At 33.6% G+C, this 21,944-nt stretch overlaps 1 protein-coding gene and 1 long non-coding RNA gene across 2 annotated transcripts; one reads left to right on the top strand and one right to left on the bottom strand.

Annotated features, from left to right (window-relative positions):
• Nucleotides 1-13,966: 13,966 nt before the first annotated feature.
• Nucleotides 13,967-15,203, bottom strand: LOC123678638 (ribonuclease H1-like). The gene is made up of 3 exons (XM_045615770.1): nucleotides 15,158-15,203; nucleotides 14,736-15,088; nucleotides 13,967-14,020 (listed from the first exon to the last, which is right to left on the bottom strand). Exons 1-3 carry the CDS (start codon nucleotides 15,201-15,203, stop codon nucleotides 13,967-13,969), a joined length of 453 nt encoding a protein of 150 aa, XP_045471726.1.
• Nucleotides 15,204-19,981: 4,778 nt separating this feature from the next.
• Nucleotides 19,982-20,718, top strand: LOC123677986. The gene is made up of 2 exons (XR_006747176.1): nucleotides 19,982-20,483; nucleotides 20,536-20,718. It is a non-coding gene; the product is annotated as an uncharacterized LOC123677986 (long non-coding RNA).
• Nucleotides 20,719-21,944: the final 1,226 nt, after the last annotated feature.

Consider the following 21,944-nt stretch of genomic DNA (forward strand, 5'->3'; position numbering starts at 1 on the left):
AACTATAAAACTACATTCTCCTTCGTGAGAATTTGAATCTATTGCGACAGAAGATGGAACTACAAAAGAGAACAGAAGCTTCATCTGATCATGTATTAAACAGATAGAAAAACTCCTTATAGATAATTCACAATTGGCTTTATTACTGGAAAAAGAGCCAAGTTAGTCAGATGACATTCAAAAATTTCCATGTGTTTTTTGAATATCTAAAATATACACTTTTACGACTGAAGAGTGCAAAAATATAAGTGACCTATCAGTTTTTAAAGAATTTGAGTGCAGTGCTGTTGAATTTATAATGAAGAAATCAAATCGTTGTGAAATCTTTCATACGAATAATTTCAACCATATATACCCTGTTATATTATCATAATATTATTTGTCGTTCAACTGAAACCTTGGAAATTAAGAGACTCTCAAACTTATAACCCGATTTCTCAAAAAGGTTCTACCTAGATATTAAATTTGCTTATGAGGCAAGTCTATTCATTCTGTCTCTTTTCAGGTTGTTCATTTATAGCTATACTATATACATATATAAAATCAGTTCGAATTTTTCACTTCAATTTCTAGTCAAAATGTTACAACAGAAATAAAATTTGAAGGATCATTCAGTATATGAAGAATTTTGACATGGCAGTTACTTTCGAAATTGGTATAAATTTTCCAGCAATTCAATGTAGGTATAAAATACTTTAAAAGGTAACTATTTATTAATACCTGCCATGTCATGAATGAATGATTAAACTTTTATAAAAATGTATATACCTATTATTACAACTCTCTTTTGTTGAATCAAATTTCAATTAAGTTTTCAAAGGAGTTTTCATATGTTTACAATTAGACATGTTGAATTATTGCAATACATATTTGAAGAATATAAACAATTACTATACTACCTTTTTCATAATTTCTAGTGATATTCATCCCTAAACATTTTTAGCTTTCCCTAAATTCTTTATGATAAAATTATCACTTAAATTTTCTATCAGATATATTCATTCAGAATTAACATTTGTTAAAACAAAAAAGTCATCCAAGTACAATGCAACAACAGTTAGCAAGTTATTTTTTGATTTTATGTAAATACAATGCTCAATTGTTGATCTTTTTCAACTAATATCTGTCAAAATTTCATTTACTATATATATTGCCCTGTTCAATTTACTTCTGAGTAAAACCCAGAGCTACAAGCTTGCTCTATAACGTAACGAACCATCACGATTAAGCTTGAATTCAGCTGTCCTCCACTGAATCAGAATTATCTAGTGAAATTTCTATATCATCCCTTATCTATGATAACTACATCGCGACTGGTATTAATGAAATTGTTACCTGTATCCCTTTGATCATTCACCAGAACCCACAAAAATCATTTTTGTCCATATACCTTCAAGAAATATGCAACAGAAAGAGTATGCAAAATTCATCGATACAATTTTCAGATTCTAAAAACGCCTTAGTTCTTCAGGAATGTCCAATTGGTCTTTCAATATTATAAATTATGGAAAATAACCTACTATTAACCAAATTTTTAGATTTCAAAAGGTGTCCTTCCTTGTATTCTAAATATATACACCCTATATAATTGTTGATCGAATATTGTATTTCTTAATAAATTATGAAATAGAAGTATAATTTGTTGCTCAACTGAAAAAAGTATTGATGAACCTCGGAAATGAGGGACTTCTTATAACCTGATTTCTCAAAGAATATATGATATTATTACGATTGTTTGTAAGGCAACATTAGCCATGGGTTTTTGAAAGGTAGATCTATTCATTCTGCCCCTTTTCAGTTTATTATAGCTACTCGCTCTGCTCGCCGAAGGGGCTCCGCCCCTTGGACCCCGTCACTAAGCCGGTAGATCCTTCACTGGGTATCCCTCTAGAAAATAAAAGTTTTTTTTGGAAACCTTGTATCGTAAGCTGATTTTAGACGATTCACTCGGTATACTATGCTGATTCTAGGGTAGAATTCTATATGGCTTCTTTCCTAGAACATACCGTTTCGCCCTTGCTCACATGAAAATATTTGATGCAAATAACTTTCCATGACGACAAATCAAGGGCGGTCCTAGCCTTAAATTTTGAGGGGGTTCGCCGTTAAGGGTTTCGAGTTTTTCTATGGTACCAAATCCCAGATTACACCGATATCAAGCTTAACCTCTCAAAAATATTTATATTTAGATATTTATATGAATATTTATAGAGGTTGTTTCATGTTCGAAGGCCTATTAGACGTTTCTGGAGAACGGGGCCGATTTGAAATCTGAAAATTCAGAATATGACATTGTTCATGATGCCCTATTCAGCTAAAATATTTTAGAAGTTCTGGCACTTCCGGTTATACAAGAATAAAAAAAAATTCTTCGAAAAAAACATTTTTTTTCATTTTATGTCTCAGATATTATCAAGATTTCCATTCTCAAATACTCTCTGCTAAAATTATTGCGTTAGTTCTCATAGTTTTCAAAATATTAAGAAAAAAACGTAAAAAAGAGAGAATTTCCATAGTCACTATCACGTGAATTATTTTCACTGTGAATATCCTATGCGTATACTCAATTCATTTTCACAAACTAAAATGATGTTGGAATATCGTGCATATCTTGAATTTGAAAAATATCATCACAGGGTGTTTCAAATATTGTGCCAAAAATTGTGAACAAAATTTGATCATAACTTTCGATTTTCAAATCAGAACCCTATTTTTTTGTGATTTCGTTGAATTCTATGGTAAAAATAAGGGTAGTGTTCAAACATGATTATGCTCTCAAATTCAATAATTCAAGAGTTATTCCAGATTTTATGAATTTATGTTATACGTAGGGTCAATTTCATTCAATCTGTTTCTAGAGTGCGTTTCAAATATTCAATTATTTCAAAGTGACAGGTGTACTCATTATTGAATAAAGTAGATTATAATTTGACGATATGAATCCCCGTTATTCAAATAATGAAATTCTGGATCTATTCCATATCCACGGTGAATGCAACAGAATTGTTTCGAGAACTTGTCGAACATTCAATCATAAATATCCACATTTACCACCAATTGACGAGAAGATAATTCGGAAGGATGTTTCAAACTTTCTGTTACTCCCTTTTCATCACCACGCTGATTTTTTCCTGAATTCATAAAATGTATTCTACCGCTTTTTCATATGAATAGAATTGGCACACAGGAGTCCTGCATGATTTTATTTCATTTGGTAGGTAGAGGTTTTTTTCTTCTAGGTAGGTACTCCATCCAGTATAATGGATATTCATGAAGTATGCAACATCCTTTCAAGAAGATGAGGAAATTTCTGATTTAAAATTTGATGAGTTCTACCAATAATTCTAATGCATTCATCGTGAATATGGAATTAGATATTTATAATACAAGTGCAGAACTTATTGATATTCTTCCAAGAGTTCAAAATGACCGAGTGGTAGAATGAGCCTTCTGTACGAGTTTTAAACATTATGTTCCCGAATTCACTGCCTTTTTATTGAAATTGACGGAAATTTCCATAAATATCTATTAGTGATTTTTGCATTGAAAAATGTTGGTTGGCAGAACAGTTTTCTGTATCACAAATTTGACAAATAATAGATAAATCCGTTCCAGTCTATTTTGTTCCACAAAATGTGCCGGAAAGAACTGATTTGCCACTTAATTAGAGAAAAGTATATCCAGAATTTTGTCATTTGAATATCAGAAATTCAATTCGTGAAATCAAATTAGTGAAGCTTTGATAATGAAAATACCTGTCACATGTAAAGTAATTAGATATTTGAATTTCTATGGTCATAGAGTATTATTGCTAGTCTGTCTGGAAACAGATCGAATAAAATTGACCCTACGTATAACATAAATTCATAAAATCTTGAATTATTGAATTTGAGAGCATAATCATGTTTGGACAATACCCTTATTTTTTACCGTAGAATCCAGCGAAATCACAAAAAAATAGGGTTCTAATTTGAAAATCGAAAGTTATGATCAAAGTTTGTTCACAATTTTTGGCACAATATTTGAAACACCCTGTGATGATATTTCTCAAATTCAAGATATGCACGATGTTCCAACATCATTTTATAGTTTGAGAAAGTGAATTGAAATAGGCATAGGATATTCACAGTACAAATAATTCAGGTAATTGTGACTAAGGAAATTCTCTCTTTTTTACGGTTTTTCCTTGATATTTTGAAAAGTATGAGGACTAACACAATAATTTTAGCAAAGAGTAATTGAGAATGGAAATCTCGATAATATCTGAGACATATAAAATGAAAAAAAGTTTGTTTTGAAAAAAAATTTTTTAATTCTTATATAACCGGAAGCGCCTGAACTTCGAAAATATTTTAGCTGAACAATGTCATATTCCGAAATTTTAGATTTAGGCGTACAACTTTGGTCCTGCCGTTTTGCAATAGCTGGCTGTAACGGTAAGTGGTAGTCGAAATGAATATATCGTAGATGTCATACAATAAGTTTAGTTATTTGTGAACATAACGCCATCGACATGTTAGTCGATTTGTGTCTGCATCATAAAGTTATTCACGATTAACCATGTCAGCTTACGAGCCAAATTCTCGTCATTTGAGGGAGGTTTTAATTTTCTACTGAAATATGAATAAATCTGCGGCTGAGGCTCATCGAATGCTCTCAAATACCTATGGTGAGGCCGCTATTAGTGAAAGAACGTGCTGAGAGTGGTTTCAACGCTTCAAGAATGGTGATTTTGATGTCGAAGACCAGCATCGCGGTGGAAGAGAGAAGGTTTTTGAAGATGCAGAATTGGAGGCAATACTTGATCAAGACTCATTTCAAACGCAACAATAGTTGACAGGATCATTAGGACTACAAGCCATTTCAAAACGCCTGAAAGTCATAGGAATGATTCAGAAACAAGAAAAGTGGGTGTCGTACGAGTTGAAGCCGGGAGGTGTTTGAACGGAGTTTGTTTGTTTGTGAACAGCTGCTTTCGAGGCAAAGACGGAAGGAATTTCTGCATCGGATTGGGACTGGAGACGAAAAACGGGTTCATTACGATAATCCCAAGCACATAAAATCATGTGGATATCCCGGCCATGCTTCCACGTCGACTTGTTTCGATCAATAGCACACAGCCTGGCTGACCAGCTGACCTATCTTATGAAGAATTAAAAACTTGGATCGATTCGTGGATCGCTTCAAAAGATGACCAGTTTTTTCAATTCGTACGCTGCCCGAAAGATGTGAGAAAGTATAGTGATAAGCGATGGGCAATATTTCGAATCATAAATGTATAACCAGTGTTTTACAATAAAGCCTCAAATTTCGGTAAAAAAATTTGTGCGCTCATGTATTTGTTATATTATAATATATTTATTTACTTATCGCGATTTTAGGCATTCAGGTAGAAATTTAAAAAAAAAATAGTAAATCTATTGTTTCATAAGAAAAAAAAGAAGACAATTGGCAAGTATAACACAAAATCTAATTTGGTCTGTGAACCCTTGAAAACATTGTAATCACAGCTTCGTCGTCAACATCAATGTCCCTGTATATGTTCAGGAAGACTAAACCACAGATTACGGATATCCGTAATCTGTGGACTAAACTGAATCCGATGCCAATATCGAAAAAACCGGAATAACACCATATGAACTACCATTTATTCATCACGGAAATAAACTTGCTGAATTTTCTGCTCGAATAGCTGTGCGAAAATTATGAGTTTCCATACAGTTTTATAATACGTCATAATCTCAAACAATCTATTAATATGAATTTCCACCAAGTAAAAAACCGATCCCATCAAGAAGATCTGGCATACAGGCAACGTTGCAGATTATTAGACCTAATATTAGGTCTATGCTATGCATCTGACACACGTTACGTATTAAACATGATGGCCGCCGCCATATATAAACAATCGATAAAACCATCGATTTTGACGAAAAAAAGGCATTTTTATTTCAGGGAAAGCTTGAATTGTGATTAATTAATCATTTCTAACGAGAATCAGTTAATAAAATACAAGAAAACTAGCTATTAATGTGGATAACCTCACCTTCATTAAGCCAATTTCACAAAAAACTAGCTGGATTGAGGAATTTATGACAGCGGATTTGTGATCTAAGACCCAAAATAAGTGAGTCTGCAAAATTTCATCACTTTTGAATCATTATTAAAATTAATTCTATATAGTAAACATTGTTTTTCTTTTCAGAAGATGGATTATTTTCGTTTGGATGGATAATTATACAGGATATTTATTTGTCGAATATCAATTAGAAGTATCTAGAGATGTTGGACCAATTCAAGTCTGAAAATTGAGATTAAAGCTTCAAATTATTAACTAATTTGTAAAGAAATACACAATATTTGATCAACAATTATATAGGGTGCATATATTTAAAGTAGTAATTAGACATTTTGAAATTGGTAATTCTCATTTCTCTAGAAATGGCAATTTCTTTCTTTTTTAAAAAGTTTGGGAAAAATGCGTAATCAAAATGTGAGAGTTATTATCAGTCAATAGAAATACTACCTGAAAAAGAAACTGCATTCAATGTTTATTTTCAGTTTTGACAAATATTGAATTTACATAATCATTCGATAAGATCTATGAAAAGACCTACAGTGAAATTTTGTTTTAGGAATATTCAGTATAGCTATAATAAACTGAAAAGGGGCAGAATGAATAGATCTACCTTTCAAAAACCCATGGCTAATGTTGCCTTACAAACAATCGTAATAATATCATATATTCTTTGAGAAATCAGGTTATAAGAAGTCCCTCATTTCCGAGGTTCATCAATACTTTTTTCAGTTGAGCAACAAATTATACTTCTATTTCATAATTTATTAAGAAATACAATATTCGATCAACAATTATATAGGGTGTATATATTTAGAATACAAGGAAGGACACCTTTTGAAATCTAAAAATTTGGATAATAGTAGGTTATTTTCCATAATTTATAATATTGAAAGACCAATTGGACATTCCTGAAGAACTAAGGCGTTTTTAGAATCTGAAAATTGTATCGATGAATTTTGCATACTCTTGAAGGTATATGGACAAAAATGATTTTTGTGGGTTCTGGTGAATGATCAAAGGGATACAGGTAACAATTTCATTAATACCAGTCGCGATGTAGTTATCATAGATAAGGGATGATATAGAAATTTCACTAGATAATTCTGATTCAATGGAGGACAGCTGAATTCAAGCTTAATCGTGATGGTTCGTTACGTTATAGAGCAAGCTTGTAGCTCTGGGTTTTAATCAGAAGTAAATTGAACAGGGCAATATATATAGTAAATGAAATTTTGACAGATATTAGTTGAAAAAGATCAACGATTGAGCATTGTATTTACATAAAATCAAAAAATAACTTGCTAACTGTTGTTGCATTGTACTTGGATGACTTTTTTGTTTTAACAAATGTTAATTCTGAATGAATATATCTGATAGAGAATTTAAGTGATAATTTTATCATAAAGAATTTAGGGAAAGCTAAAAATGTTTAGGGATGAATATCACTAGAAATTATGAAAAAGGTAGTATAGTAATCGTTTATATTCTTCAAATATGTATTGCAATAATTCAACATGTCTAATTGTAAACATATGAAAACTCCTTTGAAAACTTAATTGAAATTTGATTCAACAAAAGAGAGTTGTAATAATAGGTATATACATTTTTATAAAAGTTTAATCATTCATTCATGACATGGCAGGTATTAATAAATAGTTACCTTTAAAAGTATTTTATACCTACATTGAATTGCTGGAAAATTTATACCAATTTCGAAAGTAACTGCCATGTCAAAATTCTTCATATACTGAATGATCCTTCAAATTTTATTTCTGTTGTAACATTTTGACTAGTAATTCAAGTGAAAAATTCGAACTGATTTTATATATGTATATAGTATAGCTATAAATGAACAACCTGAAAAGAGACAGAATGAATAATAGACTTGCCTTTCGAATACCCATGGCTTATGTTAACTCATAAGCAAATTTAATATCTAGGTAGAACCTTTTTGAGAAATCGGGTTATAAGTTTGAGAGTCTCTTAATTTCCAAGGTTTCAGTTGAACGACAAATAATATTATGATAATATATAACAGGGTATATATGGTTGAAATTATTCGTATAAAAGATTTCACAACGATTTGATTTCTTCATTATAAATTCAACAGCACTGCACTCAAATTCTTCAAAAACTGATAGGTCACTTATATTTTTCCACTCTTCAGTTGTAAAAGTGTATATTTTAGATATTCAAAAAACATATGGAAATTTTTGAATGTCATCTGACTAACTTGGCTCTTTTTCCAGTAATAAAGCCAATTGTGAATTATCTATAAGGAGTTTTTCTATCTGTTTAATACATGATCAGATGAAGCTTCTGTTCTCTTTTGTAGTTCCATCTTCTGTCGCAATAGATTCAAATTCTCACGAAAGAGAATGTAGTTTTATAGTTTGTGGAAAATAAACGAAAAATTCCTGAAATAAAGTAACATTCATCCAATGGAATCAATAATTATACAAACCCTTCAAACGAACCTGAACTGAAAATGCATTCGATGATATCAATGTTCATTTCCAAATTTTGACAAATATCTATCGAATTTTCGATTCGCCGAAGACTTTGCATTTTATCTGTCGGCATTTATTTAAAGAATAACAATTTTGGAAACTGCAAACTTTTTCAAGAACTTTCATATATCGAAATGGAATATTTATTATTAACATGACACTGACAGTCAAATTGTCCACAGATACCACAGAAATATGGGACTTGAAATGTCAAAATGATCCGAAACACCCCGTATACTCGAAAACCGCGAGGAGAATCGAAGGTTTGGGATTTTTCCCGGGATCTCCAGACGATTTTGAGGGGGGTCTTATTCTTGTCATTTTTGCTCTAGATGGTCCCGTTTGGGCTGTGATTTTACGTTTAAAGTTTGACGTATATGTGCAAGCGGTTTTATATATACTTAGATACTGAATATTCCTAAAACAAAATTTCACTGTAGGTCTTTTCATAGATCTTATCGAATGATTATGTAAATTCAATATTTGTCAAAACTGAAAATAAACATTGAATGCAGTTTCTTTTTCAGGTAGTATTTCTATTGACTGATAATAACTCTCACATTTTGATTATGCATTTTTCCCAAACTTTTTAAAAAAGAAAGAAATTGCCATTTCTAGAGAAATGAGAATTTCAAATTGTCTAATTACTACTTTAAATATATGCACCCTATATAATTGTTGATCAAATATTGTGTATTTCTTTACAAATTAGTTAATAATTTGAAGCTTTAATCCCAATTTTCAGACTTGAATTGGTCCAACATCTCTAGATACTTCTAATTGATATTCGACAAATAAATATCCTGTATAATTATCCATCCAAACGAAAATAATCCATCTTCTGAAAAGAAAAACAATGTTTACTATATAGAATTAATTTTAATAATGATTCAAAAGTGATGAAATTTTGCAGACTTACTTATTTTGGGTCTTAGATCACAAATCCGCTGTCATAAATTCCTCAATCCAGCTAGTTTTTTTTTTTTAATTGTGAAATTGGCTTAATGAAGGTGAGGTTATCCACATTAATAGCTAGTTTTCTTGTATTTTATTAACTGATTCTCGTTAGAAATGATTAATTAATCACAATTCAAGCTTTCCCTGAAATAAAAATGCCTTTTTTTCGTCAAAATCGATGGTTTTATCGATTGTTTATATATGGCGGCGGCCATCATGTTTAATACGTAACGTGTGTCAGATGCATAGACCTAATATTAGGTCTAATAATCTGCAACGTTGCCTGTATGCCAGATCTTCTTGATAGGATCGGTTTTTTACTTGGTGGAAATTCATATTAATAGATTGTTTGAGATTATGACGTATTATAAAACTGTATGGAAACTCATAATTTTCGCACAGCTATTCGAGCAGAAAATTCGGCAAGTTTATTTCCGTGATGAATAAATGGTAGTTCATATGGTGTTATTCCGGTTTTTTCGATATTGGCATCGGATTCAGTTTAGTCCTCCTGAACATATACAGAGACATTGATGTTGACGACGAAGCTGTGATTACAATGTTTTCAAGGGTTCACAGACCAAATTAGATTTTGTGTTATACTTGCCAATTGTCTTCTTTTTTTTCTTATGAAACAATAGATTTACTATTTTTTTTTAAATTTCTACCTGAATGGCTAAAATCGTGATAAGTAAATAAATATATTACAATATAACAAATACATAAGCGCACAAATTTTTTTACCGAAATTTGAGGCTTTATTGTAAAACACTGGTTATACATTTATGATTCGAAATATTGCCCATCGCTGATCACTATACTTTCTCACATCTTTCGGGCAGCGTACGAATTGAAAAAACTGGTCATCTTTTGAAGCGATCCACGAATCGATCCAAGTTTTTAATTCTTCATAAGATAGGTCAGCTGGTCAGCCAGGCTGTGTGCTATTGATCGAAACAAGTGATAGTCCGAGGGAGCAACGTCTGGAGAATACGTCGGGTGAGGTAGGAATTCCCATTTCAACTTTTTCAAGTATATCTTGACTTTCGCAACATGGAGTCGAGCACTGTCATGCAGTAAAACCAATTCATCTACTCTCTCGTCGTATTGCGGCGGTTTGTCTCTCAATTGATTGCGTTCGATAACGATCGCCTGTGATCGTTTCAGTCGGTTTTAACAACTCATAATACACTACGCCGAGCTGGTCCCACCAAATACTGAGCATGACCTTAGAACCGAGAATATTCGGTTTAGCCGTCGACGTGGAAGCATGGCCGGGATATCCACATGATTTTATGTGCTTGGGATTATCGTAATGAACCCGTTTTTCGTCTCCAGTCCCAATCCGATGCAGAAATTCCTTCCGTCTTTGCCTCGAAAGCAGCTGTTCACAAACAAACTCCGTTCAAACACCTCCCGGCTTCAACTCGTACGACACCCACTTTTCTTGTTTCTGAATCATTCCTATGACTTTCAGGCGTTTTGAAATGGCTTGTAGTCCTAATGATCCTGTCAACTATTGTTGCGTTTGAAATGAGTCTTGATCAAGTATTGCCTCCAATTCTGCATCTTCAAAAACCTTCTCTCTTCCACCGCGATGCTGGTCTTCGACATCAAAATCACCATTCTTGAAGCGTTGAAACCACTCTCGACACGTTCTTTCACTAATAGCGGCCTCACCATAGGTATTTGAGAGCATTCGATGAGCCTCAGCCGCAGATTTATTCATATTTCAGTAGAAAATTCAAACCTCCCTCAAATGACGAGAATTTGGCTCGTAAGCTGACATGGTTAATCGTGAATAACTTTATGATGCAGACACAAATCGACTAACATGTCGATGGCGTTATGTTCACAAATAACTAAACTTATTGTATGACATCTACGATATATTCATTTCGACTACCACTTACCGTTACAGCCAGCTATTGCAAAACGGCAGGACCAAAGTTGTACGCCTAAATCTAAAATTTCGGAATATGACATTGTTCAGCTAAAATATTTTCGAAGTTCAGGCGCTTCCGGTTATATAAGAATTAAAAAATTTTTTTTCAAAACAAACTTTTTTTTCATTTTATATGTCTCAGATATTATCGAGATTTCCATTCTCAATTATTCTTTGCTAAAATTATTGTGTTAGTCCTCATACTTTTCAAAATATCAAGGAAAAACCGTAAAAAAGAGAGAATTTCCTTGGTCACAATTACCTGAATTATTTTTACTGTGAATATCCTATGCCTATTTCAATTCACTTTCTCAAACTAAAATGATGTTGGAACATCGTGCATATCTTGAATTTGAGAAATATCATCACAGGGTGTTTCAAATATTGTGCCAAAAATTGTGAACAAACTTTGATCATAACTTTCGATTTTCAAATTAGAACCCTATTTTTTTGTGATTTCGCTGGATTCTACGGTAAAAAATAAGGGTAGTGTCCAAACATGATTATGCTCTCAAATTCAATAATTCAAGATTTTATGAATTTATGTTATACGTAGGGTCAATTTTATTCGATCTGTTTCCAGACAGACTAGCAATAATACTCTATGACCATAGAAATTCAAATATCTAATTACTTTACATGTGACAGGTATTTTCATTATCAAAGCTTCACTAATTTGATTTCACGAATTGAATTTCCGATATTCAAATGACAAAATTCTGGATATACTTTTCTCTAATTAAGTGGCAAATCAGTTCTTTCCGGCACATTTTGTGGAACCAAATAGACTGGAACGGATTTATCTATTATTTGTCAAATTTGTGATACAGAAAACTGTTCTGCCAACCAACATTTTTCAATGCAAAAATCACTAATAGATATTTATGGAAATTTCCGTCAATTTCAATAAAAAGGCAGTAAATTCGGGAACATAATGTTTAAAACTCGTACAGAAGGCTCATTCTACCACTCGGTCATTTTGAACTCTTGGAAGAATATCAATAAGTTCTGCACTTGTATTATAAATATCTAATTCCATATTCACGATGAATGCAATAGAATTATTGGTAGAACTCATCAAATTTTAAATCAGAAATTTCCTCATCTTCTTGAAAGGATGTTGCATACTTCATGAATATCCATTATACTGGATGGAGTACCTACCTAGAAGAAAAAAACCTCTACCTACCAAATGAAATAAAATCATGCAGGACTCCTGTGTGCCAATTCTATTCATATGAAAAAGCGGTAGAATACATTTTATGAATCCAGGAAAAAATCATCGTGGTGATGAAAAGGGAGTAACAGAAAGTTTGAAACATCCTTCCGAATTATCTTCTCGTCAATTATAATCTACTAGATTCAATAATGAGTACACCTGTCACTTTGAAATAATTGAATATTTGAAACGCACTCTAGAAACAGATTGAATGAAATTGACCCTACGTATAACATAAATTCATAAAATCTCGAATAACTCTTGAATTATTGAATTTGAGAGCACAATCATGTTTGAACACTACCCTTATTTTTTACCGTAGAATTCAACGAAATCACAAAAAAATAGGGTTCAGATTTGAAAATCGAAAGTTATGAACAAATTTTGTTCACAATTTTTGGCACAATATTTGAAACACTCTGTGATGATATTTTTCAAATTCAAGATATGCACGATATTCCAACATCATTCTAGTTTGTGAAAGTGAATTGAGTATACCTACGCATAGGATATTCACAGTGAAAATAATTCACGTGATACTGACTATGGAAATTCTCTCTTTTTTAAGGTTTTTTCTTAATATTTTGAAAACTATGAGAACTAACGCAATAATTTTAGCAGAGAGTAATTGAGAATGGAAATCTTGATAATATCTGAGACATAAAATGAAAAAAAATATTTTTTTCGAAGAATTTTTTTTTATTCTTGTATAACCGGAAGTGCCAGAACTTCTAAAATATTTTAGCTGAATAGGGCATCATGAACAATGTCATATTCTGAATTTTCAGATTTCAAATCGGCCCCGTTCTCCAGAAACGTCTAATAGGCCTTCGAACATGAAACAACCTCTATAAATATTCATATAAATATCTAAATATAAATATTTTTGAGAGGTTAAGCTTGATATCGGTGTAATCTGGGATTTGGTACCATAGAAAAACTCGAAACCCTTAACGGCGAACCCCCTCAAAATTTAAGGCTAGGACCGCCCTTGATTTGTCGTCATGGAAAGTTATTTGCATCAAATATTTTCATGTGAGCAAGGGCGAAACGGTATGTTCTAGGAAAGAAGTCATATAGAATTCTACCCTAGAATCAGCATAGTATACCGAGTGAATCGTCTAAAATCAGCTTACGATACAAGGTTTCCAAAAAAAAACTTTTATTTTCTAGAGGGATACCCAGTGAAGGATCTACCGGCATAGTGACGGGGTCCAAGGGGCGGAGCCCCTTCGGCGAGCAGAGCGAGTCCTTTACTATGTGCTAGGACTCAGCCATTCGCACATCGAACAAATAACCTTCTCGGTTCTCTTCTCACATCAAAAGTATCTTAGGTTGCCGGACTCTGTTTGGACTGTCAGATTTCAGATAACTTGGATTCAGGATTTTCTTCTTCTCCTCAATCTTCTATTTAAGGAATGGGCTGCATTTCTGTCTCCAAATCACAGTCTGCGTTCGATATTTTATACTGCCTGACTAACCGTTAAACTCTCGGAGGAGGTAAATGGACTGGGATTTACCCTATTACGGACACGTCACACTAAAAGGCAAGGAAAAAAGGAGTTAGGAGGGTGGACCCCACAAAGATTAAGAAACTAAAAAAAAAACAAACAAAAAAAGGCACCCACACTTTGTGAGGAATTTAATCTTTGAAGTCAACAAAAAATTATACAGCAAAATGTACACTGTAGTATCATTGGAAAATATCAAGTCATATATGTTAAAAGGGGAGTTCGTTATTCTTCTAGTATTTATGAGATCATCATAGAGCCTTGAGCAATTCATCATATTATCTCGACAATTAAAGAATATGTGAGGGATGTCACCCCTCTCTCCGCAACCACACAGATCTGAATCAACAACGTGAATCCTCTTCAAATGAAACGGAGAGCAACTATGCTCAGATCTTAACCTGTTTACTGTCACAATGTTACCCCTTGAAAGATCGATCCCCTTAAACCACGGTTTGACTCCAAAGGAACCAATGTGGACATATTTTGAAAAGGTACGATTCCCGATACTGACCTTCCACTCCTCTCTCCATCTTTCCCAAACAATTCTTTTGTATCTAGGCCAAAAGTCACTAATATCTGCCCTCTTGATAACTGATTCCTCAGAACCTTGTTTTGCAAGATTATCAGCCATGTCGTTACCTTGAATGTTAGTGTGACTTGGGATCCATATAAGTTTTATAGAGAAACCATGGTCACTCAGATATAACAGGTTTGCTCTAATTGCGAGAGTGATATGTTCGTTTTTAGCTGAATTCCTCCATTTTGATATTTTTTCAAGGGCACTCATTGAATCTGAGATAATCAGACATCTTTTCAGGTTTTTACGTTTGATTTCTCTTGTTGCTTCTAAAATGGCGATTAATTCTGCAGAACATATAGAAAAATGGTCAGGTATTTTCTGAGACATGGAGATACCCACAGGGCTATATATACCTATGCCTGTGAGAGTAGGACTTTTGGAAGCATCCGTGAACACCATTATATGGTCAGGGAAATCTTTAGAGCAACGAGTAATAAAAGGCAATGAGTTATCGGGAGAATCCTTAGAAAGGCCAAAGTTAATAATAAGGTATGAAAGATGAATGGACAGTTAAATCATGAGAAAAGCAGGGAAGCTGGTACGAGTAGTAAAAACTTTTTGAATTATCTATGAGAGAGAATGACTCTATTATGGGTGGAGGATTGCCAGCATAAGTTCAATTTTTAAGGGAGAGGATTTTATTAAGGACAGGATCGTTAGAGATTCGATGCAACTTCGTGACGAATTTGGTTGCTAGGTAGAGTCTACGATATTTGAGGGGGAGTTCATCATAATAACGGGAATGGGGGTAGACTTCATGTATCCCATTGCTGTGCGCAAAGCTGAATATTGGACCCGTTCCACTTTATTAAGAAGGGCTTTCTGACATTTCCCATAAAATATGCTACCATAGTCAAGGAAAGGGCGAACAGTGGCTTTATATAAAAATAGCTGAGTCGATGGGTGGCTACCCCACCATGTCCTGCACAGAGCCCTCATTACATTAATACCCTGTAGTGATTTAGAACACATGTTGTGGATATGCTGAGACCAATCGAGGGACTGACGGATAGTGACACCCAGATATTTCACGGTTTTGGTCCAAGGGATACTTTGTTGGAACAGATTCAGTGATGGAATATTTAAAATGGGGTTTGTTCTATACAGCAGAGTGCTGAGGATTTTTCAGGCGACAATTGGAGCGATTTAGTTTGCCCATCTTTCAACACACTTCAATGCTTTGGTCATCTTTTCAAATGCTTCTTTGAAGGAAGCTCCAGTTGAGATAATCGTGCTGTCATCTGCGTACTTCAACACAGTAACACCAGGGATATCTATGCAATTCTGTAAGTCACCAACAAAACAATTAAACAGTGTAGGATTCTTTGGAGAACCCTGCAACAAGCCTATATTCGACTGTTTGGGCCCAATAAGTTCTCCTGAGCATGGGTCAACGAGAAAAATATTTGTATGTACCGTCAGAGATCTGAACAGCTGTATAATAGGCAAAGGGACTTACATGGACCTGAGAGTCTTCTCGAGAAGGTCAAAGCGCACAGAGTCATAAGCTTGCTTGATGTCCAAGAACACGATAATAACTACCTCATTCCTTGAGAATGCTGAATACAGTGAAGCAACCAAATATGCTAAAGCGTCATTCACTGACTTCCCCTTACGGAAACCAAACTGAAGTTCTCGATTGTCAGTTGATTGCTGGTAGTCTAAGATCCCGATATAAAACGACCTTCACCGAGATGCTTATTTGATAAAACGTATTTTATATTTAATTTCACATGTCAATAAATATATCACATATGGGTTGCCTTACAAATTTTAGTCCAGAGTAGGTTTAATTAATAATTCAAAAAAAATTTTTTTTCGAACATTGCACCGGTTTGCTTATTACATAAATTCTATACCAATCGAAAGTATGAAGCCCATAGAATGTGCAAACGTTAGGTTGCCTATTTTTTTCCGGTCACAACTCTCGGGTTGCCAGGTATAAACAGGTCAATCTATACTAGCATTTTGCAATGGTCTGACTATTTGATCAAAATCAATAAAATTAAAGATTATTTCATTATGAACACGGTGGTATAGGGTTGCCTGCGAAAAATCAGTCCAGAATCCCGGTTGTCGAATTTTGAAAAGTTAAATATTGCTGCGAGTGAGGACACAGCATAGCAGCTGTTTGAAGTCCGTCCATTGAAAGAAAGAGAGTGCGCATGCTATTTGTTCTTGGAAATGAAAAGGATAGCGATAGACTCGTATACAGTGTGACCAGATTTAGTAGAAATCTACTTTTTTAGTAGATTTTTCGCATTTTCATGGAGTTTTTAGTAGGAAGAAATCCTTTGGTAGTTTTAAAAAATATAACCGATACGATAGGGAATATGGAAATTCGGATGTCTAGACTGTTTCTATGAATCAATTCATTGTTCATTCTCGTTGAGGTTCTACGTTCTACGTGTTTCTAGAAGAACGTACCTACTTAAACATAATAAAATCATAAAACTTCTGTCGGCTGAGAATAAATACGAAGAATGATGGAATATCCGAAGGGTGCCTCATTGAAAACAGATGGTGTGTAAACTTCCGTTGAAAATATACCATTTTCTCACATTTGGTATTCTATTGAGTGGAAAAAATATGTCTAACTGGAATTTCATCGACAAATTTGGGTGGCTGCATATTTCAGATTTCGAATGCCAAATGCAAGAGAATATTTTCGGCTATTAACCGCATCAAAACAAAAAATAGAAACAGATTTCTAAATAAAAATATAGCATTTTTATAACATGCTAAAGAAGGACTTAAAGAGATAGGTGATTGTTGTCGTTTTCAACCTACAAAAAATATGCTCGATTCGATGGATAGTGAAAATTTATGTATGGATGTTAAAGCATTGAAGTTAGGAATCAAATTATGCCAAAGTCTTCCTGCCTTCCATGCATTCACAGGTTGCGTTTACACGGCAGCATTTTATAATAAAGTAAAAGTAAAACCTTTTCAGCTATTTTCGAAAAATGAAAAATATCAATCAGTTTTCGCATCATTAACAGATGCTGCTGATATTTTCATTGATGAAAAAATGAAGACCGTTCAAGAATTTACGGCTAGTATGTATGGTATCAGGAACTGCACTAGTGTGAATGATGCGAGATATCGCATTTTTATGAAAAAATATTCTGCCAAAGAAGACAGCGAGCACTTCTTAGAAAAAATAAAAGGCTTCGACTCCAACTCCATACCACCATGCTGGATATCATTGATTCAAAAAATTTCACGAACTATTTTTGTAAATTCCATGTGGCTTAATGCAACGGATCCAATATGCGTGAAACTTCAGCCTGAAAACTGTGGTTGGTTCTTAGATGAATATTTTAAACCAGTAGGATTCATTGGGGATCATACACCTTTGAAGATAGAAGACATTGTCGAAAGAACTGAAACGGAGAGTGATGATGACGAAGAAGATTCAGAAGTTGGAGATCATAGTTATATGTCCGATGACTCGGAACCTGAATGATTTAAAAAAATTTTTGTATTTATAATTTTTTATGATAAACAGAAGTATTTTTTTAATTGTTGTTTTTCATTTTGTCGTCTAATAATAAAGATGAAATTTGCAAGATTAGTATTATATATGTATTACTATAACCTTCTTTTTTAGTAAAGATACTTTAGTGTCACATAAAAAATATACACACATAAATAATTAATTGATTAAAAAAAATTAAATTAACTATTCCTCTATTTCAAAAATTATCTACTCCAAAATGATGCACTCATACACGAGGCTATCGCTATCCTTTTGATTTAGTGTCACATAAAAATATACACACATAAATAATTAATCGATTAAAAAAAAATTAAATAACTATTCATCTATTTTGATAATTATCTGCTCCAAAATGATGCAAGCATATACGAGTCTATCGCTATCCTTTTCATTTCCAAGAACAAATAGCATGCGCACTCTCTTTCTTTCACTGGACGGACTTCAAACAGCTGCTATGCTGTGTCCTCACTCGCAGCAATATTTAACTTTTTAAAATTCGACAACCGGGATTCTGGACTGATTTTTCGCAGGCAACCCTATACCACCGTGTTCATAATGAAATAATCTTTAATTTCATTGATTTTGATCAAATAGTCAGACCGTTGCAAAATCCTAGTATAGATTGACCTGTTTATACCTGGCAACCCGAGAGTTGTGACCGGAAAAAATAGGCAACCTAACGTTTGCACATTCTATGGGCTTCATACTTTCGATTGGTATAGAATTTATCCAATAAGCAAATCGGTGCAATGTTCGAAAAAAAATTTTTTTTTAATTATTAATTAAACCTACTCTGGACTAAAATTTGTTAGGCAACCCATAATTGATATATTTATTGACATGTTAAATTAAATATAAAATACGTTTTATCAAATAAGCATCTCGGTGAAGGTCGCTTTATATCGGGATCCTATACTATGGTAAATCCTCTCTAATCTGGTGGCCAGTAGATATTCTAATATTTTTAAGATGCAAGCAATGGGGCGATAGCTGAGAGGATCATCTGGAGATTTATTTGGCTTACAGATGGGCACAACAACCGTGTCCTTCAGAGACAATGGGATATATGGGTTCTCAAACAAATTATTGAAGATCTGGGTCATTAACATGTTCCAGAATGATGTTGGCAAGGTTACATGTGGAGGGGAATAAATATTAATTATGGTAAGGTTCATAGAAGTTAAATTGATTCCATGGAATTGAACCATATCAGGAACCTTAATAGAATCTAGGTTGAGGACCGTAAAGGAAATATTTGTCTTTATCAGTGAGGCAATACCTTCAGCTCGAGAGACTCTATCCTGCCTATAAATATGAAATCCTGGAACTTTGAAATTCCAAAATTCATTAAGCCAGGTTTCCAACAATAAAACAATACTTGGTGAGTACTCTTCAATTAGTGATTTTAGATTGTCAATATTAGATAGAACCGACCTGATATTCCACTGTATGATGTCCACCACAAGAGTGTGTAATTACATCAACTCAAAATAATGTAATAGGAGAAAAATTATGGAAGACTGGTAGTGTTCACTGGGAAGTTGAAGGAGTGGAAGGGATGTTATTAGTTTCAGGGGACTGAAGTATAATGTTTTTCAATAATCCAACAATATTGTTCAATAACTCTGAACTTTTATTATCCATAAGACGCTGTAACGTTTTTTTTCTTTTTATCATTTTTATTTTAATATTATTTCTGCTTGTAGAATGAATGTACCGCTGAAGTGGAATCGTCAGGTACACTTTCTAATTGTTTTTGTCTTGTTCGCGATTCTGGTATTGAATTGCCAGAAATTGTGTTGGGGTGGTCATTTCAAATAAATATATCATTTCCCGCTCCTCAAGTATAGGCAACCAATATAACATCTTTTCTCGTCAAATTGTCAGGTCGCAAAAACTTGTTTTGAATCCCATCTGTGAAATATAGATACATCAATTGGAACTCATTTTTCCGCATTTCTCGAGTGTAGAGCATCTCAGCTAATCCGAATAAAGATTTTCTGTCTTCGACCATTTGAGTTGGATTATTTGGAAAATTGCAGATAATATCATAATTTTGCTGATTATTTTGGATATTTATATCACGTTTTGGAATCAAGCAGAATTTCCGTCTTGTACGGGATAAAAATTCTACATACTCTGATAGAAATTTCTATAAAAGCCGCCCTCCATCTTAGGTAATGTAAAGTACAAATTTCAAATGATTGTCTTCATGAGTTTTAATTGCAGGCTTTCAATTCTTTCAATTCTTCTGAATATTTTACTGATTCGATATATAAGTGGATCAACCTGAATTATTGGCGTGTTGGTTGATGCAAAGACATCCCTTGGACATAGGCACCCCCATTGCCTTATACTGAGGGTTGGAATAACTTCTAACCGGTTGGGAGCGAACCGAATTCAACATTTCCATCAACTGGACTTCTCCCTCTGGATGAGTACAACCCTTTTATTTTCATTAGAGAAAGTTACCAAAATTAATCATTTATTTTGAATATATTGAATAACCATATTGGACCATATATAGACTCTGAAATTTAACTAAAATCCTACAGTTTATTATTTTATTGTGAATACCATTATCTGAATACCATTATCTGTGAAATTCTCTGTAAATGAAAGCCGGCATTCATTCTTTTGAATTATTGTTCATACTTAAGTGCACTCAATTCAAATTCATTAATTACATTTCATATCATAAATATAACGCTTTTCTCTTCAAGTACTTAGTAATTTGGTAGTTTTGGAAATTTTACAGAAAAGTAGGAATCTTGTTTATATTCGATTGATATTATTAAAACTATCTGGCGCCCCCCCTATTTATTGAGCTGTTCATTTTAAATTAAGAAAAAAATTATAGAATCCACCCCTTCTCCACTAGAGCTAAGCCGCGAGCTTCATTTTACCTTATTTATGTTACATCTAGAGAATATTTGAAAATAATTCACTTGTTGAGAAAAATCACGTAACAACGCTTTGAAATTAGACTTCAGACATCTGAGATAGAAGGATCTGAATCCTGTGGGCTGTTGTCCTTATACGGTGACTAAGTAGTTCACTGCCAAGGAATTTAGGGAAATAAAAGAACGGGATAAAAAATACGTATTCGATTTATTTCAACCCACTAAAAGAGTTCGAAGAAGATGAGTATTTGTCTAGATTCTTAGGGTCGCTGGACGCTTGGGTCGTCGTGGCTCGGTCGCAGGTAGTTTTTCGCCGGTCGGGAACAGATGTGATATTCTTCAATCTTCTTGTTGTCGGTGCAAGTGTGGAACATCTGCGGAAGTCGTAGTTTCTTGTAGAATGGTCTGAACTCTGTTGAATTATTCTCCCTGAAATGCCTTGTTTTAAGGGCATTCACGCTGTTTTCTATTCGCCATTTACAACGCCTTTCTACGGATCCCTAAGGGGTGTGGCTTTAATTATTCCAAGTTTTTACACCGAGTTCTTCTGTTTTTAAGATTTTCGTTCCCGGACGGAATATTTTCGAGGGAATCGATAGATTCCCTACACAGTCACCCACCAGTAACGAAGTTATGAAATCATAGTTAGGTACTTCTTTGGGAAATGTACCTTCCTACCGGATCTGGTTTTCCTCGTTTCCGGGAATATAGCTTGATCATTGGCTTCGTTTTCTA

This window comes from Harmonia axyridis, chromosome 4 (assembly GCF_914767665.1).
Source record: "Harmonia axyridis chromosome 4, icHarAxyr1.1, whole genome shotgun sequence".
Taxonomy (NCBI): domain Eukaryota; kingdom Metazoa; phylum Arthropoda; class Insecta; order Coleoptera; family Coccinellidae; genus Harmonia; species Harmonia axyridis.